A 24120-nucleotide genomic window follows, 5' to 3' on the forward strand; every position below is an offset into this window, starting at 1 on the left:
GGCCAATTTGACAAGGACACGCAATAGGCTATTTGAAACGTAAATGCATCTCATTTCGCGGCGTCCTTGAAAGCGCACTTTAGATTGTTCAACGCGCTCGATAAAGTGTATTTGCTTTGCATCTCATGAAAAATGGATGACCTTCTATTTGCTTTCTGCTGCCCTCTGCTCTCGCTCTGAATTCAGGGACTACATTTGGCCTAGCATCTTTCTCCTCATCTTCCTCGCTCCCACCTTCCTCCAGACCTCTGTTGTCTGCTTAAGCCGTGCAGGGGGTGAATAACTTAGCACATATATTTCAGCCTGACACACTTTTGCAGTAGGTGTCCCCTGGGTGCCCAGTTCATGTGCCCACACATGTTGTTTTATTCAGAAGTGAGGCTTTGAGGACTTCTGTGTGTGGGTGTGCATGGAATCGCCTTTGCGTTTATTAGGAAAGGCTTGTGGACTTGTCTGCTCTTTCTCTACATTTGATAGTATATATAAACATTAACAGAAGACAATTTCTGCATTAAAATTTCAGAATTTTGTTCTGTGAAAACAGTCTGGAATCATCTAATCAACAACAAGCTGCCTACTGGAATGCATATAAAAAAAACTGATGAACCTTTGCTATCTACACTTCCATACATGCTCAGCTAATACACAAACTAAGCTAATATGATAATATGAGAGAAATGTGCAGAGGGGTGTGGTGCAAATGACCAATAAATCACATGCAGAGTGGGTGTAAAATTGTGCAGTTGGCATGATGGGAACAAATAGCCGTCTGATGTGTGCACATCTCTCACATAAATACTTGTCAGCATCACTGGAGGCTCTAATCTTGTAGGACATTGCACTATTTATTTTTTTCTAATTCTAAATGAGTAAAAAATGGACCATTGTGGTCCTCAACAAGTTCGAGTATAGCCATTAAACATACATGCATATAGGCGTATACAAAAAAGCAGCTGTTCTAGGTTAATGTACATGCCAGTTTGTATTTTGCACATTTTTTTCGTCCTTCAGTATTTTGCACAATAGGTTCTAAAAGGAAAGGGCTATGACGTCGTAGAGATGTGGCCTGAAGGCCTCTTCTGCTCATTAGTTTTCAGACCAGTGCGTCTTCGGATGCTGCGCCTGCATCCACTGCGCATGTGCAACCTCTGCAGGACCATACACGAGTGATGTGCAGTCCAGTTCTTTTAGGTGAACCGAATCTTTAGAATCGATTCACTCAAAAGATTCGTTCAAACGAATCGTTCAATGAATGAATGTCTGATTTTTATGTTTTGATTGGCGAATATAAAAACAACGAATAAAACACCAGACAAGTTCTAACATAAATGTTTATTAAAATAATAATAATAATAATAAAAGTACATCTCAAACCACCAATCAAATGTGAAACTGCAGTCGATATATTGAATAGCAACATTTAGGCATATATATGCATACACGTTATTTAAAACCTACTATAAGTAAATCGTAAATCTACATTCTGGCTTACATAGTTCACGCCAAGAGACGCAACATATTCACTGACTGATCCGTTGATGCACAGGAAGGCAGTTCACTCATTGACTCGTTCGCGAACGGGAAAGCCAGGATTCGTTCCCTCACTGATCCGTTCTCGCGGTGAACTGGAAATGCGAATCACTCACTGAGTGATTCACTCACTGAGTGATTCGTTCACTCACAGATTCGTTCGTTGGTGAACGGGAAATGCAATTCACGACTCGTTCATTTTCTTCTTAGTTTTGTTTTACGGCGAGGTGCACCAGCTTCAATGGGCATTACCGACATCTACTGGTTGAAGTCATATGAACTGAAAAAAGAAGGAATCCTAGGAAGTGAGTCGTTCACTCTCGTTCACTGAAAGGACTCGTCCTTTTGAACGAATCGTTCACTCACGAGCCAACACTACCATACACTGAGAAAAGAGACGGCAAAAATGGCTCTTGATAATTTAATTTTCGCTCAATGCATTCTGTATTTTTTAGCCTTTATGTTTGGGTTTATCGCCGTGGTGCCTCTGTCCGAAAACACGGAGGACTTCGGCGGCAAATGTTTGCTGTTCACGCGTGGGATGTGGCAGAATGAGAACATCACGGTGTCAAAGCAGCGCTTCATCGTGGAGGAGTGGGGTGCTGAGTCCTCCTGCAGCTTCATTGCTTTTGTTGGGATAGCCTCCCTCATATTATCCGCAGTGCAGGCTTGGAGGTTGCTCTTCTTCTTGTGCAAAGGACACGACGAGTGAGTAGTGCACTTGTTCTCATTTTAACATCACCTCCAAGTGGCCCGATTGCTTGCTGCTTTGAGCATGACAAGTAGAAATACAGAAGGATATCAGTCATGCTAGAATGATGGAGGGAATACACGCTGCCAGGGCTATGTAGCAGCGGCCAATTAGTTTGCATAAGACTTCAGCAGAAACATCTTGTACGTCTAATATTATATATAATATATTTGTATAGCATATTTCAGCATCAAGGCAATCCAAAGTGCTTCACACAAAACATGACATGCATCAAAGGATAAAGAAAATATTAAAAGCATCAGGGCACAGTTAAAAAAAAAACCCATTAAAAACAATTGATTAAAATTAAAATCAGTAAAAATCAAAATAGAACAGGAACAGAGTTACAGTGCAGTGTAAATTAAAATAAAATCAATAATAGGCAGCAGCAAACAGAAAAGTCTTCAGCTCTGACTTAAAAACATTGAGAGTTGCAGCAGACCTGGGAGTCTCTGGGAGTTTGTTCCAGATATTTGGAGAATAGAAGCTGAACGCTGCTTCTCCCTGTTTAGTTCTGACTCTGGGAATAAAGAACAGACCTGTGCCAGATGATCTGAGAGGTCTGGATGGTTCATAAGGGATCAGCAGGTCAAGGGCCAAGAACATGAGCAAAAGCGCTGTAAAAAAATGGCTGCTGGAGGGATGATAAATGCCCTCCTTTTTTTTTTGCAGCTCCATCTTCAATGCCTTCCTCAACTTGGTGATCAGCTTCTTAGTGGTGTTCACCGTCTTCCTGTCGAGCACCATGGTCAGTCTGGGCTTCAACCTATGGTGCGACTCCATCACAGAGGGTGGCACCATGCCCAGCAGGTAGGAGAATGACCCATGACATCTTTTTATCACAAACCACCACTGGTCACTTGATTCTGAAAACTGCAGTATTATAAACCACTGTCTTATGTTATTTTAAAAATAGGTTTAAAGTTTATTTTTTCCAGTACTGTAAATTAACATGTACTATTTTTATGTAGCTGTGAAGACCTGCAGGACACTGACCTAGAACTGGGCCTTAACAACTCTGCTTTCTATGACCAATTTGCAATAGCTCAGGTGAGTCCCCTCCTATCATCGTCCTAAAAAAACCTAACCCTCATCATCAAAACAAATTATTTCTCTTGCAGTTTGGTTTATGGGCTGCGTGGCTCACCTGGCTGGCCATCACCCTGCTGGCCTTTCTCAAGGTTTACTACAACTACAGAGAAGAAGATCTTCTGGACAGTCTCATCCATGAGAAGGACCTGCTGCTTGGACGCTCCTCACGCCGCAACTCTGACCTTAAGACCGGCCTCATCTAGAAAGAAAAAAAATCCATCCACAAACACACTGTCATCTATACAATCTCCTCTCCTGCCATGAGAAACGCCAATGTTTGCCTCTGTTGACAATCAAAATCGGTTTATATTCGTCCTCTAGTTGATCGATTGTTGTTAATCCTTCTTTTCATGAGTCTCTCTACCCACTCAGTATGTTTCTCCTTTAATCTGATGGTTTAGTATCAACACCATTAGAGTTTATGATACTTATAATCGCAGTGTTAAAGGCTTGGACACTTTGTTGGACCTTGTCTTTGTGAATCTTATGCATGAGACTAAATGCATGATGAAATGAGAATACCATGGCTTTTAGGTCTGATCTCATTTTATACACCAATAACTGTGACTTTTGTTTTATTTAAGGTCCATACTGCATGCTGCAGCAAAAATACAACATTTGCGTGCTTTTGTGGTATTCCCGCAAAAAAAAAAAAAGTTCTGTCGTCTGTCTCACTGTCGTCTGTCTCAAAATGCTTTTAGCGACTGGTGTCACACAGTATCTCAGGCTACTTCTTACTATTTACTGTCAGCATTAAACATTCATACTTTGTGTGATCAAAGAAAAATGACTGCATGCATCTCCCAAGAAACTCAATCACCTTTTGATGACTTTTATTCAAAACAACTAAAATCATAAAAGAGAAGGAACTAAAAAAAAACCTCCCTAAAGGCACTTTATACAAAGTGACCAGAGGTAAAATGCAGCTAAGCATTTTTTCACAACAATATCCCTTCTTTGCTTCCATATATTAAATATTGCTTTGACATAATCCGCTCTCCATGAACACCATGAAGAACTCAATAATGCTAAATATGGGATGCGTGTTATTGCTCATAATGAGAGGTACACAATGTTTTGTGCTCCTATAAAAAAAATGTATACGGTGTTTTGAATTATGCTTTGATAAAGGCGACTCACACAACTGGTTCTTTTTATCATCAGTGTTTGGCTTCAAAATATCTAAACGTGGAACACATTCCATCTGTCAATCACCCACCCATCTGACACAATATAAGAAATCGCAATATTACTTTTGGAAAGAAATGTAACAGATCAATTCAGAACTTTATATGAGTCGCGATGATTTTCAGTCAACCAGTCTTGCAATGTGACCGAAAGCAATCTCGCTCATATTGTCATTGAGCAGCTCATTTCCTTCTCTTCCTCATTTCACATGGATTACAGCTTTCAAATACACTCGCGGGCAAAATTAAATACACTTGCACAAGCTAATGAGGTCCCATACAAGAGCTGCATCAACAAATGCGTTCACACAGATAATAGCATGAATTATAACAATCTAACAATAAAATACAAAAAAAACCCGATTAAAAACAACTAAATGAAAACTTTGCATTATCTACATTATTGATGCAGCACTCGTATGCATTATGCAAATGTGTTTAATTCTGTGTCCCGTATGTTATTTACATTTTATAAAGGCGAATATTATATTTGTTAGTGTATTGCGCAAACACATTAAATATCATATCAGACACACAAATTGCATACTGTACAAAAATAAATACTTGCATTCAATGTAAGTCATATACAATACATACAATAGGTCGAGGGCAGCCGAGGAATCGAGTGTGGCAGGCAATATGTGCAAAATTTAAGAATAGAAGCGAAAAGCTGTAGTGACCCTATTGAAGCGTGAATGTACGCATTAAGTAAACACGTGAGCAGTATGAAACGGTGCTTGAGCATTCATTCGCTATCTTTTATATCCAGTTTAAGGTCCATGACCGTGCAGGATGCTCTCTGCCTTCGCTATTAGGTCAATTTAGCACACTAGTAGACTGTCTTACTAGTAAAATATTTTCCATTTCTGTGTGACATATTTGCACACTAGTAAAACAATTTTGGCAAACTAGTACAACTACATGCTACTACAAGTGAGCCAAAATTACAGTACTACAAGTAGGGCCATAATTCTGCACAGAGGCAGGTTAAAACCCGATGTTGAAAATTTCTCAGATGAATGTCGGCTGGCGGATCTGCAAAGGGAGTGCAGCGCCGTTGTGGGAGTGGTCACAGGTGATTTAAATTGCCCAGGGGGATAATCTCAAAGATATCAAACAATGATTTAGAAGTTTTGATACTTGTTGTTCACTTATTCATGAATTAGACCTACCTTGCACCGCACTTAGACAATTCTGCGAAGGATTAAGATTTAGATAGACTTTCTGTCATCACATTGTCACTCCACCAGGCTTATCTACACGACACACTTGCTGCTGTGCCGGCCCACTTACATTGGCATGCAGTGAGATACAAAAAACAGGGTCTGCCAAAATTGGTGCTGCGGCTGAATATGAAAATAGAGTGTACACGTCCATGGACCTTAAAATCGATATAAAGGATATTCAATGAATGGGAGCCATGTGTTTCACTACAAAAGATGTACCCGATATGTCCCCTCCTGTGGTTGGTCTCCATCACTGCATCGTCAGCCATATCCAACAACCCCACACAAGTTGCTTCATGTGAAGGAGGTAGACAGCCAGAGCGGCCTGCAGCTGCTCACACGCTCGCTGTGGATGCCTCCGGTCTGTGCAGTACATGGCCACGCCCAGGAAGGACATCATCAGGAAGAGGCAGGTGAACAAGAACAGGTGAGGGCGAGATGGGGTCGTCTCATAGGCTGAACACACACACAATAAAACAATTTTGGCAAAAATAAACACTATTCCTTGCATTTATTATTATTTCATGCTTGACAGCCATTGACCTCGATCATTTTATGTGACCCTGGAGGATTTGAGTGATTTAGAAAAACTGGATTAAAGTTACTGGATAGGCTGCGAAGCATTTGAGAGTAAAACAGGTTCACCAGATGGCAGCATGGTTTTTCTTTCACTGTTTGAACACAACATCTTGTTTTCTCACCATGCACTGTGGTTTCCGGCTCCCGGAATCGAACCCTCCGTTCGCCTTTCCGTCTTTGGGTGGCTTCTGTGTCGGACACACAAGTGGGGTTTGGCTTCTTGAGGATAGATGTGGGGATTTTTCCATTGATTAACTGAATTTAAGAAAAGATTGAGATTACAAATTTCAAGTAGCAATCAGGATGCTGCTTTTGCAGGTTGGCTTTACCTTGTCTTTTGTTTTGTCATCCTGTTGGTAGTCAAAGTGCTTTCTGTGACGAACCTCTGAGTGTTTTTCCTGATGTGAAGGCGGAAAACCGTTGACTGTGTCCCTGATGGACTCGACAGCAGCGAAGCGTTTGGAGAGTGCGGAGACACGCTGACCCAGAGAGTCTAGCAACACAACCATAGTCACACATGACTATTTGCTAATATTGCGTAACACTGCAGTCTGCTTTGAAGAGAAGTCAAACAATATTAAACATGCAAACTTTTCTGAGTAAACTAACTCTGTTAGTACAGGCTTAAGAGACAGATTATACCATTTAAAAAAAAAATACAAATATCTGCTGATACACATCAATAAGCGTTTCATTGATCTCAGAAAAAAAGTTTATAAGCATTGTCAACAATGGCTAATGAAAGATTGGCTTTCTGTCTGTAAGTAGTAATTTAATTGCTAACTCAATCTGTTCATGTGTATTCTCACTGAACAGATGGAAATTTAGGCAAAGAATAAAAGGGCAGTCATACTCGTGAGCCAAAATTATCAATTGGCTCTTGTTGAGCTACAGCGGAGAGTCAATTTGTGCAAAGCCATCGAACTAAAAATGTATCACCTACCTGAATATTCAGTCTTGCCAATCTCGGCATAGACTGTGGCCATGAGCTCCAGGCTTCTGGCAGTTATTGGGTGGTCGTTACCAAAGGCCCTCTGGTGGATTTTTGCAGCCTGAAGGGAGTCCAAATAAGAAATTAACATTTTAAATATTTGGAAAAATATTGACAGAATACCAATAAAAAAGGAACATACTTTACCACTGTACTCCAGTGCAAGATGAGGTCTAAAAAGGGGGATCAAAATAAATAAATAAATAAATAAGTAAATAAATAAATATATATTTTATTTTTTTGTAATAGTAACTTTAAAATGCCATTAATCACACGTTCCCCCGTTGTTTGCAATTCATGTAACAACTCTGGACTCAAACATAAACACACACATTTACTACATTTATTAGCATGATGTGGGTCAAGTGGGTTGGCTCGTGCTGGTTGTCATGCAAACCAATATCTGTTTCACAGTCTGAGGCGCAACACTGAGACCAATCTCGAAATGCACCTGCTGGGATTAGGTCTGTAGCTGCCGGGGGAGGAAATGGAAAACTTCTATTCCTGCCTGCAGGTTGTCCCTCAACCCGCCAATTGTAGTGTTAATCTATGTCATCAGCATGATGCAGGAAATATGCCTGCTATGTGTCCTCATGACCCATCAAGGCGCCATCCTCACACCCTCAGGTCTCGCATAAACATGTAGCGCAAAGTCGCTTTAGCGTGACCGAATGTCAGACTCGCTCTTCCAAAGACACGCTTCCCTTTAATTAGTAATGCCTTTGGTTTCGGATTGCCGGTTTTAGAATGGCCAGTAGCGGACATCTGATCAGAGAACACGGAAAACGACTTCCTCCGACATTGCTAGAAGAGTGATGAAACCATTGATGATTTTGAGGAAAACTATGACGTTACAAGCCCAATCTGATGGTACAACAGCCATCAAACAAAGTTTTGCATATTGATAAAATTAACGTGAATGCATAGAACATGGTATGGCACATGAATGCCAGCACATTGAAAGTTTTACCTACTGTTTGCTTATGATGCAGAGCTGGGCCAGCCGCTCGAGGTGGTGTGCCTGTGACGCCTTCTCCGAGAGCTCCTCTGGGGTCGACCATCCTGCCGAGCCCAGTGAAGCCTCCTCCTGGGGCCCTGTTACACAAACGCAGGGCATGGGATTCAGTCAGCGTGCCAGCAAAACTCTCAGGCTATCAAAGTCCTCTCTACTAGCTATAAGAAAGCTTGAAAAGAAATGATTAGAAATTGTTTGCCTGTCTAGTACTTCTGAGAACACAGAAGAGCAACAACTGAGAACTGGAGACAAGAGTGCAGAGATACACGTAGAAGAGAGCAGATAAGGGGGGTCAAACAACAAACTCGCCCCACCCACTGGAACACTGTGACACACACACATGCAAGGTAGGTGACACAACAAACAGTCTGTACACTCACATTAAACGGTTAGTTTAATTTGTTTAACATACCAAAAAGCAAGGAGCAATCTACAGTAAATTTACATATTACACAGTTTCTAATACGACCATTAAATCAAGTCTGCCCAGATTTCAGGAGGCAGACATGCAGAGCTGAGAGCAAAGTATGATGAATGACCAGCACACTGGTGATAGCAGCTCAACAACTAGGTAAACAAACATTGATAGGAGGACGAGGAGGAAAACATGCAGAGCTGAGAGCAATAGATGACGAATGACCAGCACACTGGTGATAACAGCTCAACTTCTAATAGGTAAACAAACAGAGTCACGTAAAAGAGGTCATAGGTTAACGAGAGGTCGTATGTGTGTGTGTTTATTTTGTTTGAGCCTCTACCCAGATCACAAATCAGATGGCATGGTGAACTACACAGATTATATGCATACATTTTCTATTCTCTGAGGTATAAAACATATCATTGAACTTGCCTGTGCTCCCGTGAAGAGCCGTGAGCTCGATCAATGCCACCTCGTAGAACATTTTTTCAGCCTGGATGAACTGGAGGGCCTTCCCATCTGTTTATATGGGTAAGGGATCATTCTTGTCCAATGGGATTAGTCAGTTGTTGAAGTTAAAAACAGCCCTGGTTGTTGCCCAGCTCTACTTTTCTGCTCTCCCTCCCTCCCTCCATTCATCTGAAGAATGACCTCAACAAACAGGGCGGGTTGTTAAGTACAGGTGTCAATCACCATTATCGTGATAATCGGAACACTCGGAACTGCATTTTTAAACCTTATCATGCTGATTCTTGTCACCATAATAAAAAAATTCCACATCACCACGGAATGTTTGATTTGATATTTTGTTGGAATTGTTTTGAATGCAGGCGGCTCGGTGGCGCACTGGGTAGCACGTCCGCCTCACAGTTAGGAGGGTGCAGGTTCGATTCCACCTCCGGCCCTCCCTGTGTGGAGTTTGCATGTTCTCCCCGGGCCCGCGTGGGTTTTCTCCGGGCACTCCGGTTTCCTCCCACATCCCAAAAACATGCTTGGTAGGCCGATTGAAGACTCCAAATTGTCCCTAGGTTTGAGTGTGAGTGCAAATGGTTGTTTGTCTCTGTGTGCCCTGCGATTGGCTGGCAACCGGTTCAGGGTGTCCCCCGCCTACTGCCCGATGACGGCTGGGATAGGCTCCAGCACACCCGCGACCCCCGTGGGGACTAAGCGGTTCAGAAAATGGATGGATGGATGGATGTTTTGAATGCCTTTCATTTCGTACTATTGTTGTCATCAGAAGCCTCACTATTAAAAGCATCTTGAAATAGTGTCAGAAATATTCCATTGTAGTTGGCACACTGTGAAATGACACCAGTGATAATTTCCAGGTGAATTCAAAGACCAGAACTTAAAATAAACACAGCCCCTCCTGTCGAAATGCCCTATTTAAACCACATTGCTCACGTGCAGAACTATAAATTGCTCAGTATTCACTTGTCATCAGACTTGAGATCTTTTAAATTGGAGCTAGGTAAAATTAGAAATGATAATTGAAATATGTTTTGTTGATGACGGTCCGGTTGTATGACTAGAAAACATCATGCTTGTCTCAGTTTATGGAAGTCAGCTCGCACAAGGGAATACACTTGGTATGCAGCGGACTGTTTGGGGATTGGGTTGGGGGAGCAACCTTCATAAAAAATTGGAGCACTTCCTGTGCCAGCTATCTTTAGCCTCACTGCATCACAACAATGGTAACAAAGCACATATTTATTTCCATTAGCTCATGGCACACACACAAAAGATTAAATTAAAATCGTGTGAAATCTTGAACTAACTAACTGGTGGATAAACTGGTCAATTGTACCTTGTGTCTGGTGAATGAGCATTTAAGTGGCTGGCATAGATAGATGTACAAAGACACTTAATTGAATTAAATAGCTACCATTTTCTGACCAGTTAAGTCACAACAGATCTCTCATATGGCACACTAATCACTGCAAGACATTTTGAGATACTGTTTCTTGTCCCCTCCCTCTACCTCATCACGAGATAATTATAGGAAATACAGAGCACAGCTTTTATCTGACATCCTACTTCACTGCCACATGCTTTCCAAGAACTCTATCAGTAAACACTCAACAACCAAAAGAGTTTTTGGCTGAGACAAAGTTCACTGCGCTAACTATACGGGAGGCCTTCATCAAATTTAAAGCACTTATTGTGTACAAATTGTCAAGCGCTTACTGGCATATGTGTCTAAAAAGTGTACAAGTCAGATTTTGCGCAAGATAATAAATAGTGACACTGTGTTTTGGTATTCCCTGCCAATGAACTTTGACCTTTATTGCCACTACAAAAACAACAATCTGCAAAAACAATGGCTGCATTTAAAATTATCACTTTTGATTTCCAATTAATTAATTTACTGGTTGTGCAAGGCCACAAAAACTATTTAACATTAATATTGATACTGTACTGTCGGTCAGAGGATGTAACCCTGTCCAACTCCATAAGTGGATAATGTTTCACGCTGAACGGGTCCTCCTGATTGCTTGAGCTGAAGCGACACCTAACAAATGCTCCTATTTAAACAATGGTCAGTGAGGGGTAGCCACCGGTTCACGTAGCAAGCCAGTTAAGAGTCGAAGCGTCTCGGTGACAGCAGGGAAAATATACACCGACACACAACACCGGTGTGCTATAATGTTGAGCTTTATGGAGGCTGTTAAGTGGCAATAGGCAACCAAGTCAAGTGCAGATACAAGTTAATTAGTTTACTCGGCCACTCTGTTGGGCCGAGATAAGAGCCTACAAATCCTCTTACCGCTAAAGCGTGAGCTCTAGACAAACACCGTATCATTGTAGGACCGACGAACCCGTCAACAGATATTGACTTCCTCTCCTCATAAAATTTCCATGGAATTCAGTAGATCATCTATATACTCTCTTGTGGGCTTGTCAAAGTAAGGATACAATTCTTTTCCGTGATGAAAAGTTCTGCAATCTGCAAAACACAGAGGATTCAAAGGTTAAAGGTGTTGGATGATGTCACGAGTTGTCTAAGAAGTGATTTAGATCTCCATGATGCATCTTCGCTCTGGTCATTATCATGTTACTGTTCACGTGGTGTGATGTTATGACATCTGGAGCATTCCTTCATGTGCTACTAAGCAGAAGAAAAATGGATTCACTTGAAGGCCTTGTGATCGCATGCAATGGAAAAGATTGGAATCTTTTCTCTTCAAGTCAAACAATTTCACGATGCAGCAGATTTGGGTGATGAATTAAATATGCGCAGTTAAGTGTGTGGGAAAAAACTGATGCTCTCTCACCTGGTGAAGGCAGTTGGGTAAAGAGGTGAAGCTCTGCACATGGGTCAGTCCAAGCAGGCAGCTGAGAAAGCAGTGCAGGGCAGCCTGGTACTCCCCCTGCTGCTGGAGCTGCTGTCCCAGCTCAAACAGCCCCTCCCTCCCTCCACTCAGCATCCCCAGTCCCAGTCGGAGCCGGCACTGCCTCCCATCAGAGCGCTCCAGACGCCGAGGACAAATCAGCACTTCAGCCCTCGCATGAGCAGCCGATGACCCACACCGGCTCTCAATCCGTCCTGGAATGTCCCGTCAAGGACAGGTGGCAATTAGGAGAGAGCTAAGGGAGCTCCGGCTACTTACCCTGATGAGCTCCATTCCCTTCCCTCTTCCCAGGCTGCACCAGGAAAGGAGGACAGAGGAAGTGGAGAGTATTTGCTGGTTGAGTGGCAGCGTTTCGGACCAATCACTGCTCAGCATTTTACACACTCTTTCTCCACCCCTCAAAGGACAAAGTACAACATTGTGATGTTGACATAGAATACAGTATGTCTTTACTCTATGACTTAAAGCTTCAAAAACTCTATTTTAGGAAACAGGTCTACAGGGGCATGTTAAAAAGAAATCTTCCATAATTCTGGTTTAATGATGAGGAGTTGCGCAACCGCAGGCAGAGCAGCTTGAATGCTGTGTGTGCATGTTTTACATGAAAATGCCAGAGGGACATTTTCCATTAAGCAAACCAACATATGAGCCACTGAGAAGAGAGTGAAAGAAAGAGAAAGTGCTCATTATTATCCAAACAGATAGAACAAATATTTATTCATCAGGCGTGCACTATAAAAGTACTTTCATGCAGCGCCTTGACACTGCCAACTCACGCCCGTAAGAAGAGCGCAGACACCAAACATGCAGCCTGGTTTAAATGAATGTGATAACAGAAAGCAAATGAGTCAGTCTCCATTAGCAGCCTAAGCACTGAGCTAGCTAAGGAGTTTAATGGTGGCGAATGCAAATCGACTGAAGATCAGAGAGCATTTAAAATCTCATGGCAGGACTTGTGACAAGTGTCGGTGGACTAATAAATTTCTGGCACTTGATTATGGAGCTATGAGCTGTTAGAGGTCAACATGAGGCCAACATTTGAATGTAGGGGGAGGCTTCTTGTCCTCAGCCAGTGGTCGGCTACTAATTGACAGATAAATGAAAGACATGTAATTACGAAGCGGTCAAGCGGAATGCATCATGTTAACGACACATATAGACTGACAGTGGGGCATTTTAAGATTCAAAAATATATAACTGACATCATATTAGTACTGTACTTTCCAGACTATAAGGCGCACCTAAAAACCTAAAATTTTCTCAAAAGCCGACAGTGCGCCTTATAGTCCGGTGCGCCTTATATATGGACCAAATTCCTAAATTTAAACTGGCCCGAAGCATTGTGTCATGAAATCAATCATAAGCTTAAGACTATGAATCATGAATCAAAAAGACTATGGATCATTATTTTGTGATTATAAAGTAATTTGTTGCGTCTGAAGTTGAAATAAAAAAGCTGAAATGGAGAATGATTTGATTTGGATTAAAAATCTGACATGATGCATTAATGGTGCGCCTTATAGTCCGGTGGGCCTTATATAAGGACAAAGTTTTAAAATGGGCCATTCATTGAAGGTGCGCCTTATAGTCCGGAAAATACGGTACATTCATTTAATGGCCTAATGAGCTAATGGGGAATTGTGCACAGAATAAGCCTTGAAATGACATTGTTGGGTTCTCTGAAGAACCGACCCAGTTCTTTGACTTAAACACCTCTACCTTGTGGTGAGGGCATCTACATTGCGGTCGTATCCTGGCAGTTTAACAGGCTTGGGACCTGACACCCCCAGCTACTGGAAGGCACTTTATGACCTCCATGTAATCAGCAGTAAATGCCGCAACCATCTGTCTCTTTTTACTCAATTACCTGACCCAATGACTTTACTGATAAACACCGTCCAAGTCAGCACAGCCACAAAGATCCAAGCTAAGGTTATCACATCATTATACACACACTTTTTTGTTTTATCTCACTTTTCATTTCCGCTGAAGCAACTTGGATCATTCATTTATGAGGTGAAAATCAGACTAGGGAATGAATCACTAGGGAGTAAAGAGGTTTCATTGTGTGAGAGTCACATACAGTATTTACAGCACGCTCAGCAATGCATGGCAGAGTCAGCACTTAAATGTTCAAGTGCTGACTCTCAAACAGGCTATTAAACTTTCTTTGCATTGGCTTCATCACTGTCCCAGTCAGGTTAAAGAAAATCAAGAATTCAGTTAGACCAAACGCCTCTACTGGGTTAATATATTTTTGCTCCACTCTTACTCCCCCAAGTGGAGAGCTTTTAAAACTGTGCCGTTCATTTACAAAAAAAGAAAGAATGTGAGAAGTTAGCAATACAATTATGTGAATTATTTTTTACAACAATTTTTTATCTTTATTAAAAATATTTTCAATTTAAATTAATAATTGTGGTAAGAAGACAATACAAAATAATTACGATTGTGATTACACTCGTACATAATATAATCACTGCTAGCAGAGAGGTTGAACCTCATTGAACTTTTTATTTACAGAGTCATCACAAACCTGTGGACAATTTCATCGTGGGAAATAAACAACCAGGGCCATGTCCTTCACTAGTGAAATACGTGAGCCCCTCTGAGCAGGAAACAACACAAATAAAACACTGTGGCATGAAGGTATAAAACCCCAAACAGCAGGTGCACACTTCCACAATACTCACACAAGAGCCCTAGTTTAAGCCATGATTTAACCTGTGATCAGTAGAAAATATAATTAGATGCTTTAAGTATGTCAAATTTTTATGTGCGTGCAAATTTGATGAATTTATCATTCAGACAAATCAATAATGTCATTTTTCTACATTCCACATTAAAATGGAAAATACGCTCATTCTGAAAAAATATCATTCCTCGCTGTCATGAAAACACAAATTAAAAATAGTGCTCTAACTGTTTCCATCTGGTGGTAATGTCCATAAAGCAGGTAGGGAATGGAATGGCCCTCTCAGGGGAAATCCATAGTTTGTTTGGCGGGAAACAGGAGGTGTAAACAAGCGGAAGGCAGAGGAGGATTTATGACTTTCTGATGCTTACGTCTGTGTGCTTGGGAGAATCGCTCCTACTCAGTCGTAGCTCATTGTGACAGACTGCAAAAAAAAAAAATGACAATGGTTTCACTTCAGGCTACTTTCCGGATCATGAACAATGACAGATGAATGAGCGATGCTGCCATATTGAAAGTCTGAATTCCTTGAGAACATTTTTATCATCATGGATTCTTTGTATTTTTTCTTTTAATAATTCAATAAACCTCTCAGCCTATCACTCTCGGTTTGAGGATGATCCGATTATTCCACAGCTCTGAGTTATATTTGACACATAAAAAAACAAACAGTGTGGCCGCATAAGCTACAATACATTATGTCGCCCATTACATTACTATGCAACCATAGATGCATTTACTTTTTATTACCATTTCCCCTTGACCATAAAGCTGTGTTATTGTTGCATCTAACAATTGGATGCAGTGTTTTATTGTGGCCTAATAAAAATGAATTCATCCACAAACGCTTTCCCCTCCAGGAAAAAAAAGCACATATTGTAAAAATCCATGATAATTATCTGGCAATATTGGTTTTATTACTGGAGGATGTGTCCTAGCCACATGCTGTTTTTGCTGATAATTCTAATGCTTCACTGCCACATCAGGAGGGGAAGATATAAACATGAAGCAAATGGAACATGCCAACAAAACACCAGTCTAGACAGATTGAAAGGAACAATGTTCACCACAACAAGGTTTTGCATTCTTAATTTTCTTTTATGTCCAAATTATAATACCGTATTTTCCGGACTATAAGGCGCACAGGACTATAAGGCGCACCTTCAATGAATGGCCCATTTTAAAACTTTGTCCTTATATAAGGCGCACCGGACTATAAGGCGCACCATTAATGCATCATGTCAGATTTTTAATCCAAATCAAATCATTCTCCATTTTATCTTTTTTATTTCAACTTCAGACGCAACAAATTACTTTATAATCACAAATTAATGATCCATAGTCTTTTTGATTCATGATTCATAGTCTTTAGCGGGCCACTTATGATTGATTTCATGACACAATGCTTCGGGCCAGTTTAAATTTAGGAACTTGGTCCATATATAAGGCGCACCGGACTATAAGGCGCACTGTTGGCTTTTGAGAAAATTTTAGGTTTTTAGGTGCGCCTTATAGTCCGGAAAATACGGTATATGACACAACCATTGGACAGCATTTCAGTTTGTTGTTGCAAAAAACAAAAATACGGTACCACTTATTGCATTATGTTATTTTCATTGGTGTTAATGGTTTAGAAAAACTGTGCAAAGATAAAAATAGATTCATTTTGCCTAGCATCCAAAACACAACCAGGAAATGAGCAACTGGAACTGACTTCCAGTTCCTCTTCATAACACACACAATGACACATATCTGCATTTAATGCCAAGTGAAACTGATACACAACGCCAGTGTCCTTTTTTTCCCCCAGCAGGCACATATTTCCCAAGGCAATCCAGCTCTTTTTCTTTACAGCCATTACAGTATTCCATTTGTGCCCTCTGACCCGCAGTGATGTCATATTTTCAATCCAATTCCGAGTGAAATGGACAAAGTGAAATCCATGAGGTGTCTGCAGAATAGCACAGGGGCTCAGCGTGCCTAAAAGCAGTTTCTCTGCGCAGTTGGGTTTGGCTATGAGATGTGACATAATTGCATCCACTGGCTGAGGTCGGGGAAGGCCACAGATTATTGGATGGAATGTGTCTCAGTGATGGAACTTGTGGAAGGAGAGCAGACCATTACGGGAAGTCCCACACACCGATGAAAAATGGAATGGCTTTTCAAAAACTGGGCTACTGTGACATTTTAGTGTCATGCACTGTGGACATATTAACTGTTTGGTTTCATTGGGGGAGCTTTTCACATCATGTCCCGACAACTTGGCTACACTCTCAGGGTTTGTGTGTCCAAATCACTTTTTTTCACTTCTCTCATTGATGCTTGCATTAAATGTGAATATGAATAGGGAGAGTGATGTGCAGTGCTGCAAAGTAGTGATGTAGGTAAAAATGCAGATTCAACTAAAAACAGCAAAAAATAAATAAATAAATAAATAAATAAATAAAAGGTTCACCAGGGTATGACACAAAATGTTACTCCCAATTACAAGGTTTCTCCCAATTAGGTTGCAGATTCAACAAAAAACAGCAATAAATAAATAAATAAATAAAAGGTTCACCAGGGCATGACACAAAATTTTACTCCCAATTATAAGGTTTCTCCCAATTAGGTTACCAAAATACACAAAGTCAAAGGCTACCTGCATGATTTAAATGTTGCTCCTTGTTACTAAAAATAAGTGATTCCTTTTTTTGGGCAAGCTGTGTCTAAGTCATTATTACCATAAAACCTGAAAAACACACTGCCAATGTAAACAAAAAAAATAAGACAGCAATTTCCAGATTTGTTAATTTGAATATTTAATGTCAGAATGTTTATTTTTCCCAGAGCACACAAATGCCACGTTTAGAAGAATGGGTCAAGTCTAAACAAAGAAAAGAGAGAGAGAGAGAAAGATCTCTTATCAGATACATTAACTCGACCAATGGGAAAAAAAACATGAAAAGTGCCCGGCAGGCAACAGCAATCAAATGAAATCAGAGTGTATTTCTTAGTGACATGAACCATAAAAAGCATCCATCCAAACAAGTGTGTGTGTTCTAACAAAAGCAAACATCGAAGAAGTGGCCAGAAAACACCTGTCTTATCTTTTTTTTACAGCAGCGATAGTTTTGTTGTTCTTTCCGAAGAAATCACGTCAGCTGAAGTGTGCTTCTGTTTATGAGCTCATGAACTGGGCAAAACAAAAAAGCTTCTCACGACTAACGGACTATCCCGAACTATTAAATTCTGATCTACAGCATACCATGGAAGAGCCTTTAGATGCAATGTAGTGCAATACCTGCTGTTAATAAATTACACTTTTAGAGTCTGACAGAGTCTAATAAAGCAATGAGATATCCTGTACATATATGCAAATTCCAGTGGCTCTGACCAGAAAAACTAATATATCTTTTTTAAGGGAAAACAACTGTCTTCCCCATATTGTCTAATTTCTTTATTGGTGTAAGGTAGAGTGCATCTGCCAGATCCATTGCTTTTCCAGTAATAGCCCATAACGTTCCGAGGCAATCATCTCTCTTTTGTACACTAATGTCTGAATGTCTTTGAGAAACAATTGGATGGCTCACATGAGATGATATGTCTTTGAATTGTGCTGCGTGATGAGCATGCCTCAAACTAAATAATGGAACTGAGATGCTTCTCACTCTGCCCTGCCTTTGATGGCAGAAATGAAAATGAATCAAGACAAAAGATAAAAGCCTGACAAGCGCCACAGTCAATCCTTCAGATTAACAATCCAGAGAATTCACTGCTGAAAAAAATAAAAGTGGGCTGCTGGGAAGTGAGGAGCAGCGTTATTGGGAAATGGTGTTAAGCATGTCATCTTCTCTTGGACTTTCTCACAAAGAGTGAAAGAAATTTGTTGAGAAGCTCCAGGCCTTGAACATGGAGGTCACATTGCTTCAAGCCATCCCGAGAGAAGATAGATTTGTCCGAAAACCCAATTCTGACTCCGATAAGTCTTCTCTCAGTCTCTCTCTGAGGAGGGCTGTTGTATTATTTACAGCCGCTGTGACAATGCGTAGCCCTGCTTGGCAGTGATGCAGTGACTTGGAATCTGTAAGTACGTCTCGCATCAGCATTTTTTGCACCAGTGTGTCGCTGCCTCTCGGGCCGCTGACCTCATCGTTGGAGATGACAATGAGCAAACAAATCCATCAAAGTCACAACGTTTGTGCAATATGGCTGCCGTGCACTTCCCAGAGCAGCCAAGTGGGTCCAAATCAGAGACAATCCAAATAAAAGTGTGACCAGCTGAGTTCAGAGGACAGGTGACAATGAAGCAAGTGTTTTGTTGTTATCTCCTCCACTTCATAAAAGTGCACACTGTTGCAGGTTGAGTGAGAAAATTGGAATCAGCCAAGCTAGTGATACGAGGTCAAAATGGATAGCAGTAATCAGACTTCCAAGTAGTAATTTGTTATGGGACATATAATTAATAAAACATGCCCATGAGGTGGTTTAAGAAATAAATACACATTCAGTTCTAAATTCGCCCAAATGCCCAATTAAAGAAAATAATTGCAGAGGTTACAGAAGATTTGAAATGGAGCCGACACCACCATCTAAAGGAATGGAGTGGAACAGCGTTTCCAACATGTCATGCAAATTAATTATTTGGCTTGTGTATGTAATAAATCAGTGACTCTATATCTTGTAAATTGATGTTAGCATGCTTCAGCGGTCCCAATATATTGCAAGGCAAAAACAACAACAAAAGCAAAACTTGACTTGAAAATAAAATGGAGCAATAAATCATAGGAATGACATGTCTAAACTAGTATACACTTGTCACTTGTTGCTAATTAACGCTTGACCAAAAAAACAAAAATGATGACGAGTGAGTAATAGACTTTTCAAAGCCTGCATAAACACTGGAGGAATTTCTAAATCAATAACTTGTTTATAAAATGAGACTTGCTTCTGTTAGCATGCTTCATTAAAAAAACTGAAGAAAAAAATATGATGTGATTTGTGTGTTTTTAACAATCATAGAATTTTTCTTGGCCCACACCCTGATCTGACACCGAAGATGAAAGTCAGACCTGCAAAATGTCTGTCAAGTGTGTGCGGATCACATTTAATTCCAGCCGGTAGGGAGTGAAACCGTCCCCCTTTTGGTCACAAAAAAAAAAAGCCTGCCACACTGCAGACTCCAGATAATTAAAAGTGAGGTATAAATCAGTGTGTAAACAGTAATCACACAAACTCCCCACCGTATCCCGGTAAGGATCATGAATCTAGCGGAAAACAAAGCTAGAGCACTGACAAAGTCTCAGCGGTCCCCAGAGTCCGAATATGTCTTTCACAGAAACCCCATTGCTCAACACACAGCTTGCAACATTTGAGGTTTAAATCAATTCAAGCGGATCAAGAAGCCACAAAATGATACGAGTCTTTTCACTATGACATATCCTATTATTGCTATAATATACAACATGTAAAGTACAAAAAATCTATTTCCATCAGCCAAAGGTAGGGAATGATGAATAGTTGACACATGTGTAGATGGAGACGTGGGAGCAGAAAGCACAAAGCCAACACTATTGATTGGTCAAAAAAATGTGAAAAGTGTGAGACGTGAAAAGAAGCTATTGATCAATCCTGAAATCCTGCTGATTAAAGCCCGGCCAGCCCAGGAAGTCAATAAAGCTTCACCAGCAGCGACTGCTTCCTCAGCAGGTCATCTTGAGGTACAGTACGACAATAACGCCAAATGCAATCGTGCAAAAAAAAAAAAAAACACGAAAAGCCTTCAGACCCAATCCATCCTTTCCAGATATTTTAAAAGCAGAAAGATAATATCAGAATCATATGAGCGTAGCATTTCTTTCTTTTTAATTTTACTTTGTTGCTGAAAGAAAGTCAAGGCTTAAGGATCTCCGGGGCCAGGATCAAAACTAATTTTATGCAATGAGCAGTCGAGTGTAAAACGCTATGCCTCAGGACGTATAGCAACGAAATGAAGTCCCGCCTCCATCTGGAATATATGATGAAACGCCTGTAACACTAAGATGCAAGAGTTACGAACATAACCGGACACCACTTAACAAGATTTTCCACGAATTACACAATAAATACAAAAGCATATAAATAAAATAACCTCCCAGCTCATTAATGTTTTTAATTTAAACCGAAACTCATTAAACTCATTACTTGATAAATCAAATAGCTTGACCTGGAGCACTAGAAATGGAGATTTAAATGCAGAAAAAACATCGCAAACCAATGTGCAGTCGAGCAGAGGTAGCTAGCCAAAACAATCCCAGTAAACCTGCTGTGAGCTGTATTCATCCATCTGCTAATCTGCGGGGATCAAGGCTTGTTATTGTGATTAGCTGCTAATCAGCATCTAAAGCACACAAGAAACCATCAGAGAACCATATTACTTGCTGGGTGTGAGTGCACAAAGCTCGCTGTGATCAATAAGGTTACAAGCTCACGCTTAAATCATGATTCCTTCTGTTCTCGAGTAAACATCCATCCGTGTGAATAGCAATGACAGTTCTACCCAGTATGGTCAGTGTTTTCCCAGGCAGGACCCGAATGTTAAACAATAATGACTTTTTAATGTGCACCTGAGATTACATTGTCAGCGTGAAATACGGCTTTTCTTGACCACGCTGGGAGTGAAGGCCTAAATGTGAATTACAAGCATAGATTACAGGGTGAACGTCAGGTGAAGCAATCTTCATAAATTCAAACGTAATCTTAACGGAGCTTCTCGTGTCATTCACTCACGGAAAGGCCAGAGCAGACCAGGGAACCTGACTTGGTTACTTACAAGTAACATTGTGTAATTTTACCTTACCTTCAGTAATTTACCTCAATATCACTCAATATTAATTAAACCTAAAAAACTAAATCGTTTTGTTTTAAAACGAAAACACTTACCGTATTTTCCACACCATAAGGCGCACCTAAAAACCTCAAATTTTCTCAAAAGCCAACAGTGCGCTTTATAATCCAGTGCGCCTTATATATGGACCAATATGGATTCGTGGATGAGGACTAATTTATTAAAGTAAGCTTTACGTGTTTACTTTGTGTGTTGTGTGATATTAACGTTTGAGCAGCGTTGAGTTATTGATATATTGTTATTGTTTTCAATATTTTGAGTGTTACTATATTGTGATTGCATTAACGTTTGAGCAACGTTGAGTTATTTATTCTATGCGCTTTATAATCCGGTGCTCCTTATATATGGACAAAGTTTTAAAATGGGCCATTCATTGAAGGTGCGCTTTATAATCCGGTGCGCCTTATAGTGCGGAAAATACGGTAATGTTGGGATTCATCGTAACCCAAAGATATGCAAAAAAATGTCCCCCCTGCTTGGAAACAGCTATGTTTTTTTTTTCCATGACAGAGTAAAAGGTCAAAGCCCCCCCAAGCGTGCCAGCACACCAAGCAAAGGAATTAGCGTCCTGCTAAAATTCGGAGCCGGCAGCCTTCATGGCTCAGCGATTCCCTACTGTGTTCTCCCCAAGCAAACAAACTCATTTGCATTTCATTTCCACCGCGCAGATAGACAACTTGGAACGAAACAAAAAGACGCAATTATTGAGTATGTGTGTGTGTGTGTGTTTGTGAATGAGACAAATGGTGGCACAACAATTCCATGGAAATGGTTTGATCCGGCATTTTACAGGCATCCAAAGTGTTCCCGCATTCCATGTTAAAATACATTAGTGTGACGCATTTAGAGAAAAAGTGATAAAAAGCAACTGAGGGAAAAGGCATTTCATCTGAATCCCTCAAGCTCTCACGTGAGACCATTATCCTGCATATGATTCTCCCAAGTCTCATATGATGCCCTAAAGTGCCGCTCTCATAAAAAAAAAAAAAAAAAACCACAATATGATATCTCCAATTTCTAATTAAATAGGGCATTATCTTCAAGACAAGCTAAAGAGGGATGAGGCCCTCAAACGGGTTATGAAAATAACATGCCGGCGCCGCTCGTCTCTAATCATGCTTTTGCTGATCTCAATGGTGTCACTCTCATTCAGTTCCCATTCGGCGACAAAGTGAGCTTATTACGCAGATAATCTATTTGAGAGAATGGGCGGGGTTTATTGCAGGGCTACTGCTAATGTAGTAAATTCTTCTCCCAAATAGTTCATGGCAAGGTATGTCTTTGTTACCTCAGTCAAGCAGAAAAATTAAGCCGTAGGCACTGTTTTGTGTTATGTTTATTATTGATTATGCCAAAAAAATAACTTGTCACTACTAAATCAGACGGTGTATTATTATTTTATTTGACAGAACCTACTGCATTTTCCGCACTATAAGGCGCACCGGATTATAAGGCGCACCTTTAATGAATGGCCCATTTTAAAACTTTGTCCATATATAAGGCACACCGGATTATAAGGCGCACCTTCAATGAATGGCCCATTTTAAAACTTTGTCCATATTTAAGATACATACATACATTTGGCCCGCGGGCCAGACTTTGGACACGCCTGCTGTAGTGGCTCAATATTGGTCCATATAGTATAAGGCGCACCTGATTATAAGGCGCACTGTCGACTTTTGAGAAAAGCGGAGGTTTTTAGGTGCGCCTTGTAGTGCGGAAAATACGGTACATCGAGAAAGTAAGAATCTGAGACTAGAACATACTTGCTGTTGGGGTTGGAACACCTTGGGAGATATGAAGATGGAGACATTCCAAAAAGTTGCCCAAACTACCTCATCAGGCTTCTGTCAATATAGAAGAGCATTGGCATAGAAAGCCATGTGACAGGAGCCTTGTAAAGTGACCTCAAATTACACAAAATGTTCTCAACTTGCATGCACGAGCGATTTGAGTCTGTCTAATAAGAATAACCAGCATGAAAGGCACCTTTCTTGCCATGGGGCCATGTTGGCAAGCTGTATCCTGGTCACTGATGGAGAAAGTTGACAAGGACAAACGGACCAGATGACTTGTTCCTGCTCTCGCCTTGCCTGCAGAAGATAAAAAGACGGATCAGCTTCATTTATCTTTCGGGATTAATTCCATCTCCAGCTCATGCTGGTGCCAATGCAAAGCGTTCAATTTCAGATAACATTGTTTATACTGTTTCATTCAGTGGCTTCATTAGTTGGAATGTGTATTGCAATCAAAATAATGTCATGGGTGACGGATGTATTTGACATGATCATATAGGTTAAAAATCTGTAGGAAAATCATGGCAACTCAAAATTATTGTACTTTTTTTGTTTTTTTGTGTATCACCTCATGGCACCATATGATAAACTCATATTTATTTACACAATACTGATAATATTG

At 40.6% G+C, this 24120-nt stretch overlaps 2 protein-coding genes across 2 annotated transcripts; one reads left to right on the forward strand and one right to left on the reverse strand.

Annotated features, from left to right (window-relative positions):
* Positions 1-1912: 1912 nt before the first annotated feature.
* LOC119116436 (transmembrane protein 179) lies at positions 1913-4289 on the forward strand. The gene is made up of 4 exons (XM_037241793.1): positions 1913-2238; positions 2954-3091; positions 3253-3331; positions 3403-4289. The coding sequence occupies exons 1-4, from the start codon at positions 1937-1939 to the stop codon at positions 3574-3576; spliced, it is 693 nt and encodes a 230-aa protein (XP_037097688.1). The 5' UTR covers positions 1913-1936; the 3' UTR covers positions 3577-4289.
* Positions 4190-12455, reverse strand: c22h14orf180 (chromosome 22 C14orf180 homolog). Its single transcript, XM_037241792.1, has 9 exons — positions 12065-12455; positions 11706-11736; positions 9222-9308; positions 8331-8451; positions 7499-7529; positions 7309-7417; positions 6695-6858; positions 6488-6620; positions 4190-6242 (listed from the first exon to the last, which is right to left on the reverse strand). The coding sequence occupies exons 1-9, from the start codon at positions 12215-12217 to the stop codon at positions 6037-6039; spliced, it is 1035 nt and encodes a 344-aa protein (XP_037097687.1). The 5' UTR covers positions 12218-12455; the 3' UTR covers positions 4190-6036.
* Positions 12456-24120: the final 11665 nt, after the last annotated feature.

Source organism: Syngnathus acus, chromosome 22 (assembly GCF_901709675.1).
Source record: "Syngnathus acus chromosome 22, fSynAcu1.2, whole genome shotgun sequence".
Lineage (NCBI taxonomy): Eukaryota > Metazoa > Chordata > Actinopteri > Syngnathiformes > Syngnathidae > Syngnathus > Syngnathus acus.